At 36.3% G+C, this 23,806-nt stretch overlaps 1 protein-coding gene across 2 annotated transcripts in view; it reads left to right on the top strand.

Annotated features, from left to right (window-relative positions):
- pdcd11 (programmed cell death 11) overlaps nucleotides 1-23,806 on the top strand; it is a 78,760-nt gene that overhangs the window by 53,791 nt on the left and 1,163 nt on the right. For both annotated transcript variants that reach the window (XM_039734665.1, XM_039734660.1), the window contains exons 28-35: nucleotides 35-157; nucleotides 1,998-2,178; nucleotides 4,985-5,116; nucleotides 6,453-6,590; nucleotides 11,919-12,169; nucleotides 15,511-15,679; nucleotides 18,680-18,833; nucleotides 20,076-20,241. In XM_039734665.1, the coding sequence (XP_039590599.1) occupies nucleotides 35-157; nucleotides 1,998-2,178; nucleotides 4,985-5,116; nucleotides 6,453-6,590; nucleotides 11,919-12,169; nucleotides 15,511-15,679; nucleotides 18,680-18,833; nucleotides 20,076-20,241 (1,314 nt within the window). The remainder of the gene's footprint in view (nucleotides 1-34; nucleotides 158-1,997; nucleotides 2,179-4,984; nucleotides 5,117-6,452; nucleotides 6,591-11,918; nucleotides 12,170-15,510; nucleotides 15,680-18,679; nucleotides 18,834-20,075; nucleotides 20,242-23,806) is intronic.

The raw sequence follows: 23,806 nt of genomic DNA, 5'->3' as shown, positions 1-23,806 counted from the left end.
TGTACAATCCATCCCTACCCTTTTCTTTTTTCAGTCTTTCTAGAACTGTCACAGGCAGAGTTAAATTCAAGTATTCTACGTGCTACTTTCTGAAGGATCATACAGATTATGCAAAGAACATTCCCCTTGGTATGCTGGTTTCTGCAATGGTTTTAGAGTAAGTGTTAAAACCTGACTATTTTTGCGTTTTGAAGGAACTATTTTAGCTCTAAAGTATGTTTATTTCAAATTTTAGAAATTATTTTTTCACTTTGCAAAGTGGACCATCTTAAAGCTATGTTCTTATTAGAGTTCCATATGTCCTAATTTAAATTAATGCATAAAAGATTTAGATATATCCCTGCTTCCTCAGTGTCCATATTTGATATACTGCATTTAGCAAATTATTAGAAAAGAATAAACACAGTTGTTCAACCCAGACTTCTTTATCTATAGAAAAATGAAGGCTCATAAAAGTTCAGGAATGATCTCAGAACTTTAAGATCACACCATTGTTGTTCAGTTGTGTTGAAATATTACTAGAAACAATAATCCCAGGCAGTATTTTACAGTCTATGCCCAAGGAATCACCCTACCAATGTTTTGAAGCGATTCAGTGTTTTAAACACTGAGGTATTTTTTGTTTTAGCATTTTTGCTTCAGAAATGTCAAACATTGAAAGTGATGCATATTTATGAGTATTATTTAGAATAATGAAAAACATTCATCCATCCATATATAATTGCTTCATTCAATTTCCTGGTGAAAGACAGAAAAGTTTTTGTATAAAGCATTAGACACAAGGCCGAAATATTTATAAAAATGTAATTTTATTTTTCTAAGTGATGTTAATTTGTAGTTTGTGACATTTGTGTTGTTTTAAATACAATGCTGTATACATCTGTATCTGAATATTAAGTCGTCAATACTTATTATAGGCCTATGTGTTGTTCCTGAAAAATCCAGCATATACAAAAGCTGCTTATGCTGAAGCATTGATCCTATGGGAAAAATGGGGTTAGATTCTGGCAGGGCAGCATCTCAGGGTGAGGACCAGCAGAGGTAGACCGTGGGGTAGACAGGGTTGGTCAAACACACCGGCCCTCTGTCCTCACCTCTGAATAATGCTCCCTCCACAGGTTCACATATGGACATTTTTTGTTATGACTATTTCAATAGTCTTCTAGGCACTCTTCTAGAAGCCGCAAGTGACAGTAGCTAGGTCCATGTTAGAACCTCACTAAACCATCCAATTGGTAGTAGCGATGGTGTTTTAAAAATGCCAGGGACTTAAATTACTTAAATTGGTATGAGCTTTTGACACACACTGGGAATTCCTTGTTTACGAGTAACAATTACAAGCCACAGTCCCCATCATAAATGTGGTTCAGTGGCTTATCCACACCTCTTAGCGCTATGTAGACACGTGTTGATCCATTCAGCATAGTGGGAGAGCATCCCTGGACATCTAAGGGTATCACAAACTTTTTTTTTTTCTTTCTCTACTAGTATGTATGGTCACATGGAGCAAAATTACATGTTAGTAGTAGAAGATAAGAGAGTCCACGGTAACATATATTCCGCGGAATAACAAGTATTTACCGTATCAGCTTCACATACTGTTTGGTGCATATTGGATAATGAGAATTGAGTCACTCAATTCTAGCCCCGTGTTTTAAATTAATCCTGGTCAAGAAATTAGATGGACTGTAAGTTTGTGGCCATTTTTTTTTTTAACATATAAAAAAAACAAACCTTAGTATTGGGTGTGCATTACCAGCTGGAGTGTAAACTGACCAGATGGTGTTTTTTGTTTGTTTTTGTATTTTGTTTATTTAATGAAAAAAAGTATGTAAGATTAACTGACATTAACTTAGGCCAGTTATGATTGCAAAAAACAAAAACGACTAAATAGTTATATAAACAAATTAGAACGTCTTGCATTTAAAATCTTACCAACAAAAGTCAATGAAAGCCTGTATGTAAACTTTAAATGATTATTTTTTTCTGTTTTACAGAGTAGATGTGAAGGAAAATAAGGTTGAATTGTCCATTCTGCAAAAGGACACTGGAGAACCAGATATATTCCCTCCATCTCTAGGGTTTCCTCTTCGAGAGCCGGTAAAGGATAAAGAGAAAGGCGAAGCTTTCAAGAAACGAAAGCGAAAACTAGAGAAACAAATTTCAGACACCAAACAGGTACTTAATTACTGATTGTGACATAACTGTTCTTCTAGGTCTGGGATGTAACAGAGTAGTACAGATGATTTCCTTTTCATAAGAGTAAGATGTACATAAAATTAAATTACAGAGGAAAAGTGAAGTTGTTTCATGTGAAACTTTTGGCGATATGAAGATATTCTGAAACGGCAAACTATCAAACTGGTGGTGTATATAAATAAGCCAATCCATTTTTATAAAGTTATCCTCAAACGAACTACCTATATACAACTTACTGATTTCAGCTCACTTGAATGTAAATAGGTGTCGTTTCAGGTATTTCTGTTAAAATAGTAAATTATTTGTGGTGTAAGAAATAAATTAATAACACCAAGCGTATGCTAATGCCAAATTTAAAGCTTATGAAATTTTTTTACTTTCAAAATACACTTTTTTATTTCAAATTCAGCGATCTATTTGTTTAACATTACTGCTAGACTCAGTAATTTTTAATCTAATGTAGAATGTTGGCTATCTTGGTACTGAACAGTAAACACCAGGGAATGAAAATTCTTTTGTCTCATAGACACGTTACGTCTGTTTTAACTCTAAAAAGTCAAAATCTGATCCCTTTTGAAAAACCAAATGAAATCTGTCAAAGCTCCATCTTCCAATTGTTCAGCGGAAATTTATTCTAAACTTAAATAACCTCTTAAGTTGCAGTAAAGTATTGAAATGTAACAAAAAATGTTTTTGACACAATTACATTTTTTATTAAATAGAACTGTTTTAGGCAGAATGTGCATAATATCTGATTTTAAAGAGTTACACCTCTCATTCAAAAAGTGAACATTTGTGAAGACAGCCTACACAGTTTCTTTCATGAATTGCAAAGCATCAAAGACCAGTAGAAACAAATGGTGAAAATGTTAAGACTGTCATTGTATAGTAAATTGATTTAATTGTTTCTTTCCATTTTTCTGATTTGTGTACTGTAATATCTAATTCTGTTTTTTGTCAGTCTTTAACCTTTCCTACAGCTGCTTGCTCAGCTATCCTAATGTTTATACTAATATGCAGCATCAATGATGGATGTAATTCTTTGTGCTTGTGCAGTTATTTCAGTAATTAAGCTATTTTAAATCACAAATAAAAGTCACTTCAGTTCAGGTATTCCACTAGTGTGAAAATAACTTGTAGAAAATGGTATGTTTGTGTGATGTACAAAGATTTATTTGTTATTTACACCTATGATTTAAAATTCCTCTAGCCTATAATTTGTACAATGTTATGTTTCACAGTCACAGCTGGATTTTGCAAACACAGTAGTTTGTCCAAAATGATAAATTCTCCCAATGACGAGTTGGGGTAAATTTAAATAATATAGCCTCATTTACTGATTAAAAATAGCTGTTGTGAGTAATTGTTTTGCGGGTGCTCTGTGGCTTGAGTTAACCTAACTACTTCTGCTTCTTAAATCATAGCCAGTAAGTGCCAAAGTGTTTGTGAGCATAAAAGTTTCAACGGAATGAAAGAAAGGGGAACAATATAGAGTGAAAGAGGAAATATACATACAGTGAATAAATATGTACTGATAATTTCGATTACACTAAAAATCAACCTCATAGCTGCATCATCTTCAGGTCATCATAACTGAAAATTTAGGTGACATTAAAGGTTATCGGCAAAGCTGCACGATGACCCCAGTATCCATCCATTGTAGATGGATTCAGCCAGAAATTTTAGCTTTGAACTTCAACACAGGTTTTAAATCTAAATCTGGCGCATCTTTGACAAATTGTAAGAATTTTGAGCTACGGTTATCCTCAGGCCGCTCCACACCCAACAAACGAGTAAGCACTTCAACTGTTGCAATTTTTTCATCATGTGAGTAGGAATCTGCTGTCTGTGAAAGCTATTTCAGCCACTCCTAGCCAGTCTGGTCTTAATTTTCCAAGACATGATATTTGATAAAATGTTTTTTTTACAAAACATATTTCTATGTACTAATATAGGTAATTACATTCTATTACCACTGGTATTTTTTTAATTTGAAAGTTGTGATAACTAATTTGTTGAAATGACTAGAAAATTTAAAAATGCTCAAAAACTGCTAACAAAGTTTCCAATGCACCTTAGTTTTGTTCCTTGTGTTCATTTTCATACTTGTTTTATGTGTATTTACACACAAAAATAATCAATCAAAAAATGAATCCGTCGATACCGTATATACTTGCATTTAAGTTCTCCCGCGGGTAAGTCAGGGTTTGGTTTTACCGGATAATTTTGTGGGTCGTATAAGACGAATGCGGAAAACTTATTATGATATGCTAACGGCCACCTGAGAGAGTAACCACGGAGCCCACTTTGTATTGTGCCTAGGTGACCACACAGTAATACCTGAACCTGAAGCAACGTTTGCACTGTTTTGTGTTTTTTGTATCTCACACCCTCATAAACCTTTATCATAAGAGCATCACTAATCTATGATGGAGCGTTCGATCAGAAGAAAATATGAAGCTGGTTTTAAATTTAAAGTCAAGAGGCAAAAGAAATTGATAACTGTGCTGCTGCAACAAAATTCGATGCGTCTGAGAAACTGTTGAGAGATTGGAGGAAGCAAGAAGATATAAAAAAAAATTTAAGTGTTGTGTTTTTGAACAGGCGTGCAAGTCGGGGTCTGATTTTATGATTGATTTTTCGGGTTTCAAGACCTGGCTTATATGCAAGTATATACAGTACTCTATTCTATTTTCAAGAATTCTGTCTTAATTATACTATTTATGTCAATGATATTTGGTAGTCTTAAAAATAATTGGATTTCTTGCTTTCTACTTTTGTTAAGACTGAGCAGAAAAAGAAAGGGCAGCAGCAGCTCTCTGAAGAAAATGACAGTGGGGTTGAGGTTTTCTTCCGTGAACCTATTGACGACGACGACGATGATGAAAGGAAGGAGAATTTGAGCCATATGTCTAAGGCATGTTGTCCTTTTCTCTCTATGCACTAATTTGGCTATTTAGTAATCGTGCTTAGTTCAAAGAATTTGCATATTATGTGAAATTAAGTGAAAGAAGTATAGGCACTAAGGAAAAAATCTTGCTATTATTAAAGCAATTTTAAGTATCTTGGTAATTCAGTAAACCATGCAACATCCCATGTTACTTGTAATTGCCCACTTTTTCAAAGGACCTTCAATTCTGGGTCTGTTTAATAGTTGTGACAAGCTGTTAGCAATGGAAGGAAGGAAGAATGCTTTTTTCTATATTTTACAAAGAAAGCATTTCCTAATTTTAGGACTTAACTTGCCTGCCCACATTAATTAAGTGCATTTTTAATTCATTAGCCCAATCTTGTATTGATATACAGTGAATTTTAACATCTTCTTTCCATACCCTTGAAAATGCTAGGAATTTGCTTATGTGAATCAAGAGCCTTTCGATTTGTCAGGGTGTCTGGACTGATATATTATGTTAGGGACTGGTGGCTTTTTACACCTTGCCAGAAACTTTAAAAGAGATATACTGTATGTATATAAACTGTCTATTAAAAGTGTTGACAGTTTTCACATTTTATTATACAGCATTGAAAAACAGTGGATTTAATATGGCTTTTTTAACATTAACAGAAAAATACTTTTTTTTTTTTTGTCCAAGTGAAAACAGATCACTGCAAAATGATCTAAATTAATTACCATAAAAAAGCAAAACATTTAACTGCTTAAGCATTTACCCCTTTCAATTTAACATTTAGTAGATATGCCTGTGGCAGTCAAGACAGCCTTAAGTCTTTGTGGAAAGGACTGTATCAATTTGCATATGTGGACATCGCAGCCTTTCTCCATTCCTCTTGACTACAGTTAGCTGACCTCCAATTTAAATTTATTAGATTTCATCAAAATCAATTTTTCAGCAGTTCTGAAATATCCAAAGCTAATGTCCAGGACATTTGCAACATGTGTGTCAGTTGTAATCTTCAGGCCACTCTTTCCATCTATCTTCACCTGGCTATCTGGCAGGGAATGTTTAGATGGTTTATAAAATTGTAATTACAATGAATAAAACACACATTTGTTTCAGAATTATTTCACACTGTACAATTAAATTGCTAAAGTACATCTAGACACTTTATAAATTGCAGTTTTTTTCAAGTTTTTACATAGTTAACTTTAAAATATTATACTAAGATAAGAGTGTATTTGCACACTCAGATCAAGACATACTGTACATCCTACAGGTCAGTAGAGTATGGAGGACAGTTTGTCAGACTGTTATGAAAGGTGTTCACTTTTTCCCTCTCATTAACCTTTTTGACAGACATTAAAAGAAAATGGGCAACCCCGACTCCAGGTTTCAGGTGGTTTCTCCTGGGATGTGACTTTAGACACCCTCCAGACATTTAAGATGGTCCAAACGGAGCATTCTTCTGAAGGTGAAGAGGAGACCGATCATAAGGTGATAATTTATTTTTGTCTTTCATGTTCACTGTCACATGTTTCTGTCATATTAAGTTTAAATTGGCTAAGGTATGAATCATTTTTTAAAAATGTTTTATTCATAGTTCAGTCTCTTTAAAGTACCTGAATAGAGTGAATGTACAGTGTGTGGTTTCTTTTTAATGTCATCCTTAGCTGTGCCATTTGGGTAAAAATAAGCATTTTTTTCATGGAGTAATCTGACAGGAAGAACATAACTGAAACCTTTCTGAGAACCACAAATGTATTTGATGGTTGTATAGTACTGCTGTCTCATCAGATAACTTTAACAGTAATTGATAGTTTGATATTAGCAATGCTAGTTCTAATCATGTTGATTTTGTGAAGTTTATTTTCCCTAGTTTTACTTTAAATCATCCAACCATGTATTAGAATAGATTAGTACAAAAGGGGATACTGAATGTATGTTCACACTCACCAATATGGTCTTTAGAGTATCCTTAGTAATGTGTTTTCCATCTAATCACCATAACTGGAAAATACAATGTGATCTAGGTTTTGAGCACATTTTCTTTTGGTTATATTCTGTTCTTAAATATAATTAATGCATGTATTTTTATGTGAAAGAAGCAAAGAGACAGTGAATATGTTTTGCTACGTGTTGATATCATTTACGGTTGTACACGCCGATCAGCCACAACATTAAAACCATTTGCCTAATATTGCGTAGACCCCCTTGTGCCGCCAAAACGGCACTGTATGTCCAGTAAGTTGCGAGGTGGAGCCATCCATGGATCAGACTTGCTTGTCTACAATATCCCACAGATGCTGGATCAGATAGAGATTTGTGGAATTTGAAGGTCAAGTAAACCTCTCCAACTCTCTGTCCTGTTCCTGAACAATTTTTGCATTTCAGCAAGGTACATTATCCTGCTGAAAGAGGCCACTGCCGTCATAGAATACCGTTAACATAAAGGGTGTACACAGTCTGCAAAAGTCTTTAGGTAGGGAATATGTGTCAATGTAACATCCACACGAATGCCTGGATTCAAGGTTTCCTAGCCGAACATTGTCCAGAGCATCACAATGCCTCCATTGGCTTGCTTTCTTCCCATAATGCTTCCTGCTGCCGTCTCTTCTATATGTAACTTACACATACATACCTGGGGCCCCATGTATAAACGTTGCGTACACACAGAAATGTTGCCTAAGAACTTTTCTACGTTCAAATCGCGATGTATAAAACCTACACTTGGCGTAAAGCCACGCACTTTTCCATGGTAACCTCATACCTTGTCGTACGCAAGTTCTCCACTCGGTTTTACAGACTGGCAGCACCCGACGTCAAAGCAATGCTGCTGTTCCTGTGTGGTTATCCTTTCTTTTCCTGATGCGGCTTTATAAATACACTGAAACTAACCGCATATTGTTTATTAGTGTAATGCATCTGATTGTAATTAACTTGTAACAATATAATGGTCCAGGGAATAGCCATAGTATTCCAAATACCATAGCTGCTTTAGCATTTTTACTCTCACTGCACCTTCTACTTCTTCTTCTTGCCACAGCGGATCATCTTTTTCCATTTTACCTGTATATGAGTGTGAATCACAGCAGCAGCTGATCGGAAAGAGAATTATCGGTATACAGCATCAAGCATGTGCTACCTCAGCCATGGCAAAACGTTTCAAAGCCTTTCCTGTACGGACCTCGCAGTTCAGAAACAGTTTTATCCCAAGAACTATAAACGCACTCAGTCAATTGCTCCTTGTAGAACTGTTTGTACTTAGAAGTACAATCACCTCACTGTAAACTTGCACTGCAGTTATATAATTACACATCCTGAGCCACTTTATAAAGCGCATATTTACATATGATGACGATATCCTTTTTAAGATGAAATGCAGCAAAATATGTTGATTATATTATACAGGTAAAACTTTAAGTTCATTTAAATAATCTATATCCTTCACTGGGACTGGCGTGAAGGATAGAATAATTAAACATGTACTACGAAGATAGTTCAGTGTTCCTTAAACGTTTTGAAGAATCGTCGTTGTAAGCTTACAGATGGCTTAACGTCTATTACAGAGCTGATTGTGTGGCGATCGGTTACTTGGAGAAAGAAAAGCAAGGACTGAAGGGGCGGCCACACCAGTATATACTGAATATAAAACAGAAAAAGAAAATAACGACACAGCTAAAAACGCAGCGGCAAATTTCGACAAAAGTTAAAACGCTTGTGTCATGAGCACGAGGCGGCTATGAATATGAGTACTGCTGCAATAAATAATTTCATCGAAGGTCGCGCACAATCACTGCGCCATTAAACCCATGTTTAATAACGTGCTTTAATTCCTATCATCATGAAAATTATATCACGTATACATCTCAGTATTTTAGTTATTCAGAGAGCTGTAATATCACGAATGTAATGGATTCTGTGTCCAGTCGGAGGAAGAGAAAGCTGTTTTAAGAAGCAAGTAGTGATTCACACACACAGAGCACATAGAAGATCACATACAAAACAAAGCATTTAATGTGCTACTTTAATTACGATGTGATTTAAGAAACTGGTTAATTAACCAATTTTAAGATGACGTTTATGATGTTCTACTTTAATGACAAAATAAACTACATGATTAAAGTAGAAATTTCGAGATTGAAGTTGACATTTCGTGCTTTTTTCCTACTCTGTGCCTTTTTTTTCCTCTGTACCCTAATAAGCTTTCATATGTCACTCAGAACTCGCCTTTTCACGGCGACTTTGATATCTGAGCTTTCAAGTTTCTCCAACACGCTATGTCTTTTTTTTTTTTTTTATTTTATTAATTTTATTACAATCAATACATAGCAATCACATTTTACAAAAAAAAAAAAAGAATTATGCTAAGAACAGATCAATCCCCACCCTTGAGAGAGAGAGCAAACGGTGTAAAATTTAAGGCTTTTAAAAATACCTAAATCAACAAATTCTCTGTACTTTATAAACTTATTTCAAAATATTACTGATTAGATCCTGCCATGTTTTGAAAAAGTCTGCACAGATCCTCTAACTGAGTATTTGATTTTTTCCAATTTTAAATAATATAACACATCAGTTTCCCACTGACTTAAAAGAGGAGAGTTTGGGTTCTTCCAGTTTATCAGAATAAGTCTGCGTGCCAAAAGTGTAGTGAATGCAATCACAATTTGTTTGTCCTTCTCCACTTTAAGACCCTCTGGAAGAACCCCAAACACAGCTGTTAATGGGTTAGGAGGGATTGTGAGTCCAAGACTGTCTGAGAGGTAATTAAAATTTTTGTCCAGAATAATGTTAATTTGGTGCAGGCCCAGAACATGTGACCTAGTGAGGCTGGAGCTAATTTGCAGCGTTCACAGGTTGGATCATGTCCTGGAAACATTTTGAGAGTTTTAGTCGAGACAGATGTGCTCGATATATAATTTTGAGCTGTATAATTGTATGCTTTGCACATATGGAGCTGAGTGAATTCTCTGCATTGCTACTTTCCACTCCTTTCTGATATATTAATTGAGAGGTCATTTTCCCAGTGTCCTCTTGGATCTTTGAAAGGAAGGGATTGTAAAAGGATTTTATATATTGTAGAGATGGAGTCTAACTCCTTTAAATTGAGCAATAAATTTTCCAGCGTGGATGAGGGTGCCAGATGAGGAAAATCTGGAAGGTTCTGTTTAACAAAGTTCCTGATTTGAAGATAGTGAAAGAAATTTGTAGCTGGAATGTTAAATTTGGAATGTAATTGTTCATAGGATGCAAAGACGTTGTCTATATAAAGATCCCTAAGCAAGTTAATTCCAAAATCTTTCCAGATATTAAAAACTGCACATGTTTGTGAGGGTTGAAAGAGGTGGTTCTTTTGCAGGGGTGCCACAGAAAGAAGCTTCTCCGTCTTAAAATGCTTTCTACATTGGTTCCAGATTCTAAGTGAGTGGAGCACAATTGCGTTATTAGTGTATTGCCGATAACGTGTGTTTATTGGTGCACAAAGCAAGGAATACAAAGAAGTACTGCAGGATTTTACTTCTATTGCGGTCCATGCCTGTGTATGTTCTTCTATTTGTGTCCAGGTTCTTATCGACTGTATATTTGCCGCCCAGTAATAAAACTGGAAGTTAGGTAGAGCCATACCGCCTTCTACCTTTTGTCTTTGTAGAGTCGCTCTTTTGATGCGTGGATGTTTAGAATTCCAAATAAATGAGGTTATTGTTGAATCTAATTGCTTAAAAAACGATTTATTAATGTATATTGGTATGTTTTGAAGCCAACACGCTATGTCACTCGATCAACTTCCTTTTGTTGATTATACCACGGTTTAATTAAACAAATAGTATGTTTTTCCTTTGCCTCCACTTGGTATTCGCTGAAATTCTTATTTTCCCCTGTGCTTTTCCCATTGTCTTTTCACAGAAGGCTGAGCTTAAGGGCGATTTATATTGATTAGCTATTCAAAGAGGCGTAATTCTGGGAGGAGTTAGGACAGGACATAAGGCACGTGCACGAGCATTACTTTTCACACTGATTGGGATTTATGTAGCGGAAGAACGTGGAAGTTGGAGTACGCACAGATTCCTGCATTTGGATTTTTCTGTGCGTAATCACATTTCGGCTTTTGTGCTTACGTCCTGTTATAGTGCAAATTCTACACACGGCGTTATACATGAGGCCCCAGGTCATCCACATTACTTAAAGAAAACATTATTATTTAAATCAGACCAGACCACATCATCATCTTCTATTGCTCCAGTTCTGATGCTCATGTGCTCATTGTAGTCGTTTTCAGTGGTGGACGTGATCAGCATGGGTGAGCACTCTGACCTGTCTCTGGCAATGTAGCCCCATGCACAGCAAGCCACACTGCACTGTTTGTTCTGACACCTACCTCTTATGCCCAGCAGTAAGTTTTTCAGAAATTTGTGCTACAAGTAGCCACATGTATCAATGAGCCTTGGACTCCTGTGACCCTGTCACCAGCTCACTTGTTGTTCTTCCTTTTGATAGGTACCAATTACTGCATACTGGGAACACAGAAAACCTGCCTACTTGGAGATGTTCTGACCCAGTCGTTCTTCCATCACAATGTGACCCTTGTCAAATTTGCTCAGATCCTGATTTGTCCCTTTTTTACTGCTTCCAGCATATCACTTTTAAAAACCGACTATTCACTTGCTGCCTGCCTTGACAGCTGCTATTATAATGTGATAATCTGTGTCATTCACTTCACCTGTCAGTGGTTTTTGTATTATGGCTAATCGGTGAATACATGTATGGATAGTTTAAATATGTAATGGTTTTTATAATTTTATAATATTTTATTACCTGTTTTAGCCTCAAAAGAAAACCAAACGGCAAATGAACCAAGACAAGCAGTTACAAGAAATGGAGTTAGCAAAGGTGGAAAGAGAATTAATGGATCCCAATCGGCAACCTAAATGTGCCAATGACTTTGATCGGCTAGTGCTTAGCTCACCAGACAGCTCTATTGTGTGGTTACAGTACATGGCATTTCATCTGCATGCTACAGAAATTGAGCAAGCCCGTGCTGTCGCTGAAAGAGCCCTCAAAACTATCTCTTTCAGGTAGGAACGCTATACTGATTACTTTGTACAGTATCATTTGCATTGCACTTTACAGTGTTCATTTAAGTATACAGTATTTATATAACCTAGCTGAATAATTATAAATGATAACCTCACAGCAGTTACTTGGACCATCAAAGGGGCACTTGGTGATTTGGAAATTGAAATTGAGATAAGTGCTGCTTAGACTAAAAAGGCTGAAATAAAACAAATCGCTGTGGCTTAGATGACTTTTATCGTAGAGTACTTAACAAGGTGGGTAAATATATACAGAATATAAACCATTAATAGAAATTTTTCAAAGCTCACTGCACACTGAGGATATTCTTAAAGATTGGAAGCTAGCGAATGTGATCTTATTATATAAAAGCATTGATCCATAGTAACTATAAGCTATTAATCTTAATATGCATTAATGAACCATTAACAGAAACAATTATTAAAATAAAAGCATCACATGGCAAGAACAGGTGTATTAGTAAATGGTCAGCATTTGATTTAGATTGGGAGGTTGTGGTTCATTAAAATGCTGGACTTTTACGAGAAAGAAACAAAGGCTTGCAACCGGAGAGAAGCATGTAATACTATTATTCTAGATTTTGACAAAGTTATTAATATAGAACCATGTGAAAGGTTGTGATCAAACTGCAAGGGTGGAGTGGTGGCTCTGAGGCTAAGGATCTGCACTGGTATCCTGAAGGTTGCCTGTTCAAATCCCCGTCACTGCCAAAAAGAGATCCTACTCTGCTGGGCCCTGTGCTCTGACCCCAAGGGGTATACGAAAACGTAACAAATTCCTAATGCGAGAAATTGTATAAGGCAAAATAAAGAACAAAAAAAAAAAAAAGTATGAGTTTGAGGTACAGTGTGCAGATGGGTACAGAATGGGCTAAACACTGGAAGTAAAAGGTTATGGTACATGGCCCCTTTTCAGAATCGGGTGATGTTAAAGATGTTGTGCATCAGAGATCACTGCTGGTGCCAGTATTCTTTTTAAATGATAAATAGTGTATGTTATCTTGATAAGTACAGTAATCCCTCCTCGATTGCGGGTGTTGCATTCCAGAACTTCCCGCGAAAGTTGAGAACCCACGAAGTAAAAACCATACATTCATATGGTTATTTTTATATATTTTAAGTCCTTATACACTCTCCCACACTATTCTAAACATTTCCCACACAGTTATACAGCATAAACCCTTTGTATTCTCTTAGATATTCGGTAAGATTCATTGAAATTATGTATGTAAACACACTGTTTATATACAGTAAAACCTAAATACTATTTTCAAGCATTTCCGATATCACGTATGTTACAGCCATTATGACAGACAGGCCACCAGCAATAAATACGTACAAATGCAAGAAAAATTGTATACAGTAAAATATGTGTACAGTGACACTAAACGTATGTACATGTAATAAGTAATGTACGTAGTAAATTATGGTTACTCACCAACAATGACACGACGACTTGTCTGATAAGAATGAATTTAATTTTACTGCACAACAAAAGAGAGCGTTACAGCTCTTCTAAAGGAGCCTCTTCAGGCGATTGTGTAGCACCGCCATTGTTCTTCTTCCAGCAGTCTTCAATCCAAATCCCTAAAGCAGATTCCATCTGGACTACCGCCTTATTACATCCACTTATAACTTGTTCTGTGCCCTGGTTAAAGAATACTGCGGCCGTATATCTTATATTCTTTTCCTCCTTTTTAAACAAAAAGAATTTTGGACTCATTGATGCCGTAATGGCATCCTGCAACAGTGTAGCTTTTCCCGTGCTTCAGCATATCCAAAACTTTTACCTTTTCGGCAATCGTTAGCATCTTCCGTTGATACTTGGGCATGGCCCCGAAGCAGTAGCAGGAGCAGATCGTTTTGAAGCCATAACAAAGGGCTTGATTATGCGCAAAGATAAACACAAAAGAGCACAAAAGTTAACTCTTTACACAGCAAAACACGTTGATGCTGAATGAGCGAGACGAGACTTCCTGGTTAACGCAGCGGAATTGAATTCAGCGCTCCGTCGCTGAGCTAATTAGTACACAGGAACTTAACTGCGTGCTCTGATTAGGTAGCTTCTCAGCCATCCGCCAGTAGCATCCCTTGTATGAAATCAACTGGGCAAACCAACTTAGGGAGCATGTACCAGAAGTGTCCGCAGAAACCCGCGAAGCAGTGAAAAGTACGCGTTATATATTTGGATATGCTTACATATAAAATCCCCGATAGAGTGAAGCAGCGAAAGTTGAGCGCAATACAGCGAGGGATTACTGTATATAAAATAACCTTGAATCGCCCAAACCGTTTTGGAGATCCTGGACAGAATTAAAACTTTGGCAAATTTGCGGTAGTTGAAATGTAACTTAAGTAGATATGAGTACACAATGTTGGTCTTAACCTTGAAATATTATGTGAAGAGCCCACAAGTCGTAATGGACCTGTACTGACCACATTTAATGGGGGTGTATAGAAGTGATTGATAAGACTGGGATGTTAGGTTATATGGATGTGGTGTGTGGCATACAAGTCGAAGGAGGTTATGCTTAAGCTATACTGCATAGCACACTTTTGATGTCTCCCCTAGAGTACAGTTTTGGTTTCCATATTACAAAAAAAGTTATAACCGTACTAGTAGACTGATTCCAAGGCTGCAGGGTATGAGTTATGAGGAAAGACTGAAAGAGCTGAACCTTTTTTCATTTAACCAAACGGAGATTAAGTGGAAGTACATCAATTATTTAAAATGATGAATTGAATTAGTACAGTGAATCCAAGATGTTACTTTATATTAAGTTCATCAACAAGAACACAGGGACACATTTGGTACTGTTTCATTCAAACCTTAAAGCTAACACAAAAAATCTCAAACACATGAAATAAATTACCAAGAGGTGTGGTAGATAGCAGGACTTTGGGAACCTTCAAAACTCAACTTGATGTTATTTTGAAGAAATTAGATCAATAGGATCGATATAGTTTGATAGAGTTTTTAGTTACCTCTTGTCATAATTGCACTAATGGTATATTTTAGGTTGGTTGGCTACAAATTGACGAGGAGCTGTAGTCATCTGCACCCAAAGTTTGTCAGGAAGAACTTTGCTCAGTTCATGATCCTGCTGAAGCTTGATCATTAAAACATGTGAATGCTGAATAGTGAATTTTATTATTTGCAAGTAAAATAACATCACATGGCCTAGGAATTTGAAAAAATTAAGTGTTTTTTGATAATTAATTTGACTTCTGGATAATAATAATAATAAAAATCTGATTTTAAAGCTCCATCAATGCAGTTAACTTGGTATTTTTGTACTAAAGTACTTGTTATATTTTTGCAGAGAAGAACAAGAGAAGATGAATGTGTGGGTGGCTCTGCTAAACCTAGAGAATCTGTATGGGACTGAGGAGAGCCTGAATAAGGTGTTTGAACGAGCCGTGCAGTACTGTGAACCTCTTAAGGTGTTTCAACAGCTTGCAGACATCTACATCAAATCGGAGAAATATGAGGTAAAAAGAGGCATTCCACTGTGTTTCAAATAAGGTTCTTAAAAGTGGTTGTCAGCTTTAGGAGTTTTACAAGTAAATAGGGGACTTGTATTGCAGCATTAGGCAAGTAGGGCATGGATTTCAAGCAGTGGCCTTTTGTAGCACATAAAAGTGGTGATGTAGTAACTTTTAACAGTTTTTAACATTCTCATACTCTCAAATTTATAATTGGAATCAAGCACATTAGGTGTAGGGTTACTTGCTTTGGATACAATTCTATTCTTAAATCACAAGTTTGTTTCAAGATAAATCCAGAGTGGGATTGCAACTAGAAGCCAAACACTTTTTCCTCCGTTCTTTATTAATTCACATGTCTGACTTGCACCTGCACAGTTATTTACTTGGGAGTCTAAAATTACCACTCCAACTCATAAGTACATCAGAAGTATTTTATACATTTCTCTGCTCCTGTGTAACACTGTCATGTCAACTGTGTCCTCCATTCTACAAGATAAACAAAGTAGTTTGTAGGGCTCAAGCCTTAGTAATAGTATACAGTTAGGTCCACACATATTTGGACAGTGACACCATTTTCGTGTTTTCCACAAATTCCACACTTGGAATCAAATCCAGGTCTTTTACCTTCTTAATTAATGAAATAATGAGGTAATTGTCTGGCTATGGCACAGGTTGTCAGTCAAATGTCCAAATAGTTTTGAGCCCCTGAAAATAGGGGGAACCATGTATAAAAATGGCTCTCTTTTCTGAACAGCTCATACAATATTTTTGTTAAACCCCCTGAATTTCAGCTGAAAGTCTACACTTCAATCACATCTTGATTGCTTTTTTTCAAATCGATTGTGGTGGTGTACAGAGCCTAAAATATGAAAATTGTGTCACTGTCCAAATACTTATGGACCTAGCTGTGTGTACAACATATAATTTAACCAGAACATTAACATCAAGTCTTAATGAGGATCATGCAGTTTAAGGTAACAACATTGAATAATTAATGTATATAAAATCAATGGATCAATATCAATCAATATACAATAAACCTTTTGAAAGCTGCAGTTAAATTTTATATTAATATAATTTTTCACCAGAGTTCTTTAATTTTCCCCTGTAATTATTGTCAATGAATCATGCAAACAATCTTCTTTACAATCACTGGCATGAGCAGATATTTAAATTACAAAGCACCTGAACAAGGGGAGAGATAGTAACCAAAAATTCATACGGTAAAAAAGAAATGCAAATTTATGATGATGTCAGACATTATACAAGTTTTTTTAATTAATATTTTTATTATTAATCCCATTCCCTAATGAAATATAGCATTTATATGGAACATGTGGGAGCAGTGCTCAATTACATTCAGCCTTTTTGTTCTCAATAATTCCTCCAAAGGTTAAATTGTACAACTTAAGAACTTAAGATTTTTAGTAGAATTTGAAGAAATATGCAGTTTTTTTTTCTTTCTCAATGAAACTTCATATATTTCTGTATATCTGCACTTTTTCATAATTAAGAGATTATTAAGAATTATTAACGTCCTTACTTCCCCATTGTGAAATTGACCACACTTAGCCATTTTTGCCTGCTTTGTAGCATTTTAAATATTAAATTTTATCACTTCATGCACAGTATTACCGTGTCTTCATAAATATATCATAGAGTCCATTCTGACAGGCTACATGGTGTGCCGGTATGGCCGAAGTTCAGCTAGGGGCAGCAAGGAATTGCAGAGGGTGGTGAAAACCGTGCAGGGCATCATTGGCACTCAGACACAGTGACATCTCTGCAGGACCTACTTGTATTTGCCAAGCGTTGTCTGGGAAAGTCAAAATGAATCATTAAGGACCCCAGTCACCCTGCATGGACATTTTTCTCCCATCTTCCTTCAGATGGGTGCTATTGAACTATTAACACCAGAACTGTGAGATTTAAGAGCCATTATTACCTGCAGTTAATAAGGCTGCTCAACTGTCATGTGATATCCTGCCTGTACTAAACTATGCGCATTAAGTGCCATATCCTCTGTTGTTCTTGTGTATATAATGTTGTGCTTTGTTGTAGTTACTGTGATTATTATTATTTGATTTAAGTTTTTTCTCTTCCTGATGTGTCTGTGTTGATTATTATGTCTGCAAGACATGTTGCACAAGTAACCATTTTATTGTACGTATTACAATAAAAACCCCTTGACCTTAAGGTCAATAAATTTCTCTGCCACATGCAGTGTCAGCACATTTGACATACTTCGATTAACCACCTAACGTTTTTCGCAAGTTTGATTATCTGTGGTGGGCTGGCACCCCGCCTAGGGTTTGTTTCCAGCCTTGCGCCCTGTGTTGGCTGGGATTGGCTCCAGCAGACCCCCATGACCATGTAGTTAGGATATAGCGGGTTGGATAATGGATGGATGTTGGAAGTCTGATTATTTTTATTTCTGAAATCAATATTTATTTCAACAACCTCCAGCCACCATCAATGACAATATTAATTCTTTCTTTATTATTTAAATAGAATTAATTAAATGTTTTTTAAAAAGGCTTCCTTTTAATGTCAGGTGTAATTTTTCACCCCATCACCCAGCAGACCCTCCACGGTTTTTATCTTCCAAATGCTGCCACAGAAGCCATTTCCTACTGAAAACAAGAAAAAAAAATGTTTATTTATAAAGGTTATAATTGGTGTTAAAGAAATGGTTTGCTTATAAAGTAAGTGATTGCCATGATTACTTTGTCAGTGTTACAGGAAAGTGCACGTCAGGTACCTTGTAAATCTTTCTGTGCTGATTAGCAAAGATTGTTGAATTTGTTGTGCCAGTAGACAAAAGGTTAAAGTGCGAGTGGTCTCGACTCTTCACAGTCAAAGGAGTCTGGATTCTAATAAACTGTGTGGCGTATTACTCTGGATGCACTACAGATGATTGTATTTTTTTTTTTACTCAAGTGCTTTGGCTAATTTTGTTTTAGTTCATTTCTTTTAAATTTTGACTGTCATTTTCTCTCACAGAAAGCTGAGATGCTATACAACACCATGCTGAAGCGGTTTCGACAGGAAAAGTCAGTCTGGCTGAATTATGCCATGTTCCATTTCAAACAGGGACAGACTAATGCTGCCCAGCGACTTCTCCAGAGAGCATTAAAATGTCTGCTTAACAAGGATCGTAAGTATCAGAAACCGTGATCATCTTGAGACTAGCTGACAGAGTTGTTTCTCATAGGATTGAATGTTCCAGTCATGTTTGCCTCTGTCAACACTAGAATTACCAGAGCCTACGAGAAAACTTGTAAATCTGGCCCACCTTAAATCCGTTCACACATCTCCATCAGCGTCTCTTGTCCTGTAAATGTGTCGATAAAGACAAGCAGCAAGCAGCCTCCTATTCCACCCCAACACAGCTGCTGAACGTGCACAAAGTTCTCCCAGCTCATGCCTTGTTTGATTATCTGGCAGTGAAGTGCTGGAGTTTTAGAGTGGAAATAATAGATCGTTCTTTGGAACACATGCATTTCATGTGTGCTCCATTTCTACAATAATCTGTGTAAACACATTGTTAAAACAGAAACATTTTTCATATTTTAGTAATAAATGTTACAAAATGTAGGCATAAACTATAGAATGTGTGAAGCCTGAAATCCAAAGATCAAGTAAACATTTTCACAAAAGGAATAGCAGGCTGCTTGCTGCTTGTCTTTATCGGCACATTTACAGGACAAAAGACGCTGACGGAGAGGTGCGAACGGATTTAAAGTGGGACGGATTAACGAGTTTTCTCATAGGCTCTGGTAAGTCTAGTGTTAAGCGATTTTTTCATTCTTAACTGTGTGATTGAGTGTGTATTTATTCACTTATTCACTCATTTAATTAACGTCAATAATACATTTTCTTTATAATGCATACATTACAGTTAGGAAAAATACAAAATACTGAATCTTATTCCAGTCAATTCAGTTAAATTGAAAAAGGTTTAGTGTAAAATAAATAATCCAGTATCCACAAAGCTTATATTTTTATTTAATTCTGGAAGATGTCAATGTCTGTCTGTTTCCAAAAAACAGTAATTTTTCCTTTAAAAGGGAATATCTTTTTTTTCTGTGATCTTTAAGTAAAACATAACACCCTTTTCCCTATTGTTTCAAAGTAGATATGTCAAGAGTCATCCAATTAAGTAACATAAGATGCCGTGCCAGTGGTGTTATGTTTTATGTTAAATTAAACACTGGTTCTAAGGCACCAACTACTGACTTCTGGGCAAAACATTGCACTCTCTTGTGTATGAATTATAAAAACATGTGCTTTTTGGGGCAAATAGAGGTGAAAGGTGGTTTAGGGTGGTACTCCATATGAGTAATGCCATATTGAAATTAAACAGCATTGTTTACTCCTGTTTTTTGTCATTCATTAGATATTGATACAATTGTGAAGTTTGCACAACTGGAGTTTCGATACGGCGATGCAGAGCGTGCCAGATCTATGTTTGAGAGCACCCTGAGTAATTATCCTAAGCGATCAGATTTGTGGTCCGTCTATATTGACATGATGATTAAGCATGGAAGCCAGGAAGAAGTCCGGTAAGTTCTGGTCCAAGCTAAGTGTTTGTTTGTTTATTATGTATTTTAAAAGAACTGCACAGTTTTAAAATTATCCTATAATGTAACACATACCCATAAATAGTTTGGAGAAAATGTCAAGCAAGTGGATCACTTTTGTCAAACCGCACAAGTGAATTGGAAGTCGAGAGAATGATTACTATGATGAAAACTGCTTTTACACAGTTAAAACACATAGAAATCCATGTAGAATGTTCACTTATATTTTTAATTGTTAAGGTGTTGCACTTGGTCTGTCTTTATTATGGTTGTGAAACATGGACTTGAGCAAAACCGTAGAGGGTAGACTAGAGTGCAGGGAAGTGTGCTTTTTGTTTTATGTAGAAGAATGCTAAAAAGTTTGGGGACAGATAGAAGTGATAAATTAAAGAGTATTCAAGAGTGCACAGGTCAAGATACTATGTGAGGTAAAAAATAGAAAATTAAAATATTTGTGACACATCATCAGAGCTGAAGGCATTGAAATGTTGAATTTCTGAGTACCATCAATTGAAAGAAAGCAAGAAGGCGGCAGAGAAGCACCATTATTGTAAGTGCTGTGACATGGTTCTTGAACCACATGAGTTGCAATGAGACTTTTAGTATGGTAGTGGAAGACCATGATTGCCAAAACCTACTTTGGGAAAAGAAGAAATTTAGATTAGCACAAGCTGCATGATTACTGTGTATGCATAACAAGTAGCCACTGAGGAGAGTATTTATCATTAGGACAGACTCCTTTTTTATCTGATTTTGGTGTACCTTACACACAGTTCATTAAATCCAGTCATACATTGACCGTTACTTAAATGCCTAACCTGGCTGTTATAATTGTACTTTATTAATATTAAAAGTAAGTCTCTTCTGTACATGGTTACAGTCATCTTGGCCGATAGCTTCTTAGTTTATAGGTTCGTCTATCGGTGCTTCTCCAGGCTGTAAGAGAAGATTACAGTATTTTTAATAAGAACAAAATAACAGCATATTCCACTAAAGTAAATGTTTGGTTAAAATTATGGAGAGATTTCAATGTAAACTATCAGCCACGGAGCCTTTTCACTACCAGGTCTGCGCACCCCTCTTTCAGAAGATATCCCGATGTGCAGCACTCTGTCATGTATAGCTTGTCAACATGCCCAGCAGCACATTTGTGCCAGCTGCACTGCAGAGCTATTTCCGGACTGCCTAAGCTTATGTTCCACACATGGCCAGCTGCTGATGTCCTTCAACGGAGCCCCAGCTCCAAAGATGCCACTGTCTGATCAGTCCAGTTTGCTGTTGCTCCAGTTTAAGCATACAATGTTAAGATACAAAGTGATTTTTAAAAGGGAGAAAACATAAGCCTAATAAATTAGTTACGACTGAAGTACTATAATATAGTTTCCTGTTAGTTAGATAGATGATTTTGCTGAAATTGTTTGGTTATAAAGGGATTCAATGTGAGCTTGGAGTGGCTGAGGGTGCAGCACATTGTATGGTCAGTTACAGCTATGTTAAATTGTCCTCAGGCCCATGGCAGCTGCGGGTTTTCAGTGCAAATACAACTCTTCGCCTGTTACATAGCCTCTTACTTAATGCTTTTGCAGAATCACTTAGGGAATGTTTTATATAAAACAAAAACCAGTTCAAATCAAGCAGTAGCATTAATGGTTATATAATAGGCTGGAGTGACTTATTTCTTATTATTTTTGCTTATAGTAATTTTTTTTTTTGATGTTGAAATTTTCAAGCAATCCCAATCCAATATGAAGGTGTATAGATGTCTATTCTTAATGTGCCTTGCATGTAAAAAACTAGTAAAAACAAATTCACAAGACTGATATGACCTAACAAACCAGCATGAACACCAGCAGCATGCTGACTGTTATTCTGACTAAGGTTGGTTTCAGTGTAGGGAATCCGTGAATTTGTCAATTCATGATGGCCCGGAAAATAAAAATTCAACCTTGTTACAATGAAAGTAGTTTCTACAGCTGGATATCTGTACATAGGAATCTGTGGACACCAGTGAGGAGGTAGGATCACAGGGAGAAAGGTGTGGAGGGTTTTGATGTAAAGCAATGGTCTGGTAATTTTAGAGTGCTGGGGGGCATTTGATTACTTATGTCAACATCTGTTTATCCATTTCAGCTCTTATTACCTGGTGACGATTAACCCAAGTTCTTACTAAGTTTGCCACCTTGCTTTTTTCCATCGGCACCCGGTACTGAGTTTGTACTGTCACTCAAATCTACCACGGGTCACATTAAAGTTGCATGCGTCTGTGTTATTTAGTACCACATACACTTTTGGTTAAAAGTTTTAGAACACCTAATGTCTTAATGTTTCATTAACTTAAGAGCACAGAGCAAATAAACAATGGCAAATTAAAAAATAAGTCAAGGAATTAAATGTATAAAGTTTTAATCAAGTTGTTGATTCATCAGAGTTGCCGACTTTTCCTGATATAACAGTCAAACTGTTGTAGCCCTTTTGATTCAGAACACCAGTCACTCTGTGCAAGTCACCAGAGGCCTTATGCATAATCGCCGTGCATAGAATTCGCACTATAACAATACGTAAGCAGAAAAGCCGAAATGTGCTTACGCACAGAAAAATCCAGATGCATAAATCTGTGCGTTCGCCCACTTCCGCATTCTTCCGCTCCATAAATCCTGGTCAGTGTGAAAACTAACGCATGTGCACGCGCCTTCTGTCCCACCCCGTCTCCTCCCAGAATTACACCTCTTTGAATATGCAAATCAATATAAATAGCCCTTAAGCTCAACCTTCTGTGAAAAGACAATGGGAAAAGCAAGTGGGGAAAATAGAAGAATTTCAGTGAATACCAAATGGAGGCAAAGAAAAAAGTACTATTTGTTGGTTTAAATAGTGGAATAAACAACAAAAGGAAGCTGATCGAGTGACATAGCGTGTTGGAGAAACTCAAAAGCTCAAGTTCACAAAGTCACACAGTGCCTGACATAAAAAAGAACTTGTCAGATATCAAAGTCGCAGTAAAAAGGCGAGTCGTAGCCCACCATCTGAGTGTCATATGAAAGTTTATTAGGGTACAGAGAAAAAAAAAGGCACACAGTGGGGGAAAAAGCATGAAATGTTAACTTCAATCTCGAAATTTCCACTTTAATCACATAGTTTATTTTGTCATTAAAGTAGAACATCATAAACTTAATCTTAAAATCATTTAATTTACTAGTGTCTCAAATCCCATCGTAACTAAAGTAGCATGTTAAATGCTTTGTTTTGTATTTGATCTTTTGCTCTGTGTGTGTGAATCACTACGTGCTTCCGCTTTCTCTTTCTCTGACTGGACACAGAATCCATTACACTCGTGATATTACAGCTCTTTGAATAATTAAAATACTAAGATGTATATGTGATATCTTTTTCATGATGATAGGAGTTAAAGCATGTCATTAAACAGGGGGAACACGGTGTGTGATTGTGTGCGACCTCCAATGAAATTATTGTAGCAGTACCGTCTCTTTCAAACATACTATCCTCCAATTCCTGTCTTTACTTTTCTTTCTCCAAATACCCAATCGCC

This window comes from Polypterus senegalus, chromosome 1, assembly GCF_016835505.1.
Source record: "Polypterus senegalus isolate Bchr_013 chromosome 1, ASM1683550v1, whole genome shotgun sequence".
NCBI lineage: Eukaryota > Metazoa > Chordata > Cladistia > Polypteriformes > Polypteridae > Polypterus > Polypterus senegalus.
The sequence above is the reverse complement of the archived record's forward strand: the minus strand, read 5'-3'. Positions and strand labels throughout refer to the sequence as shown.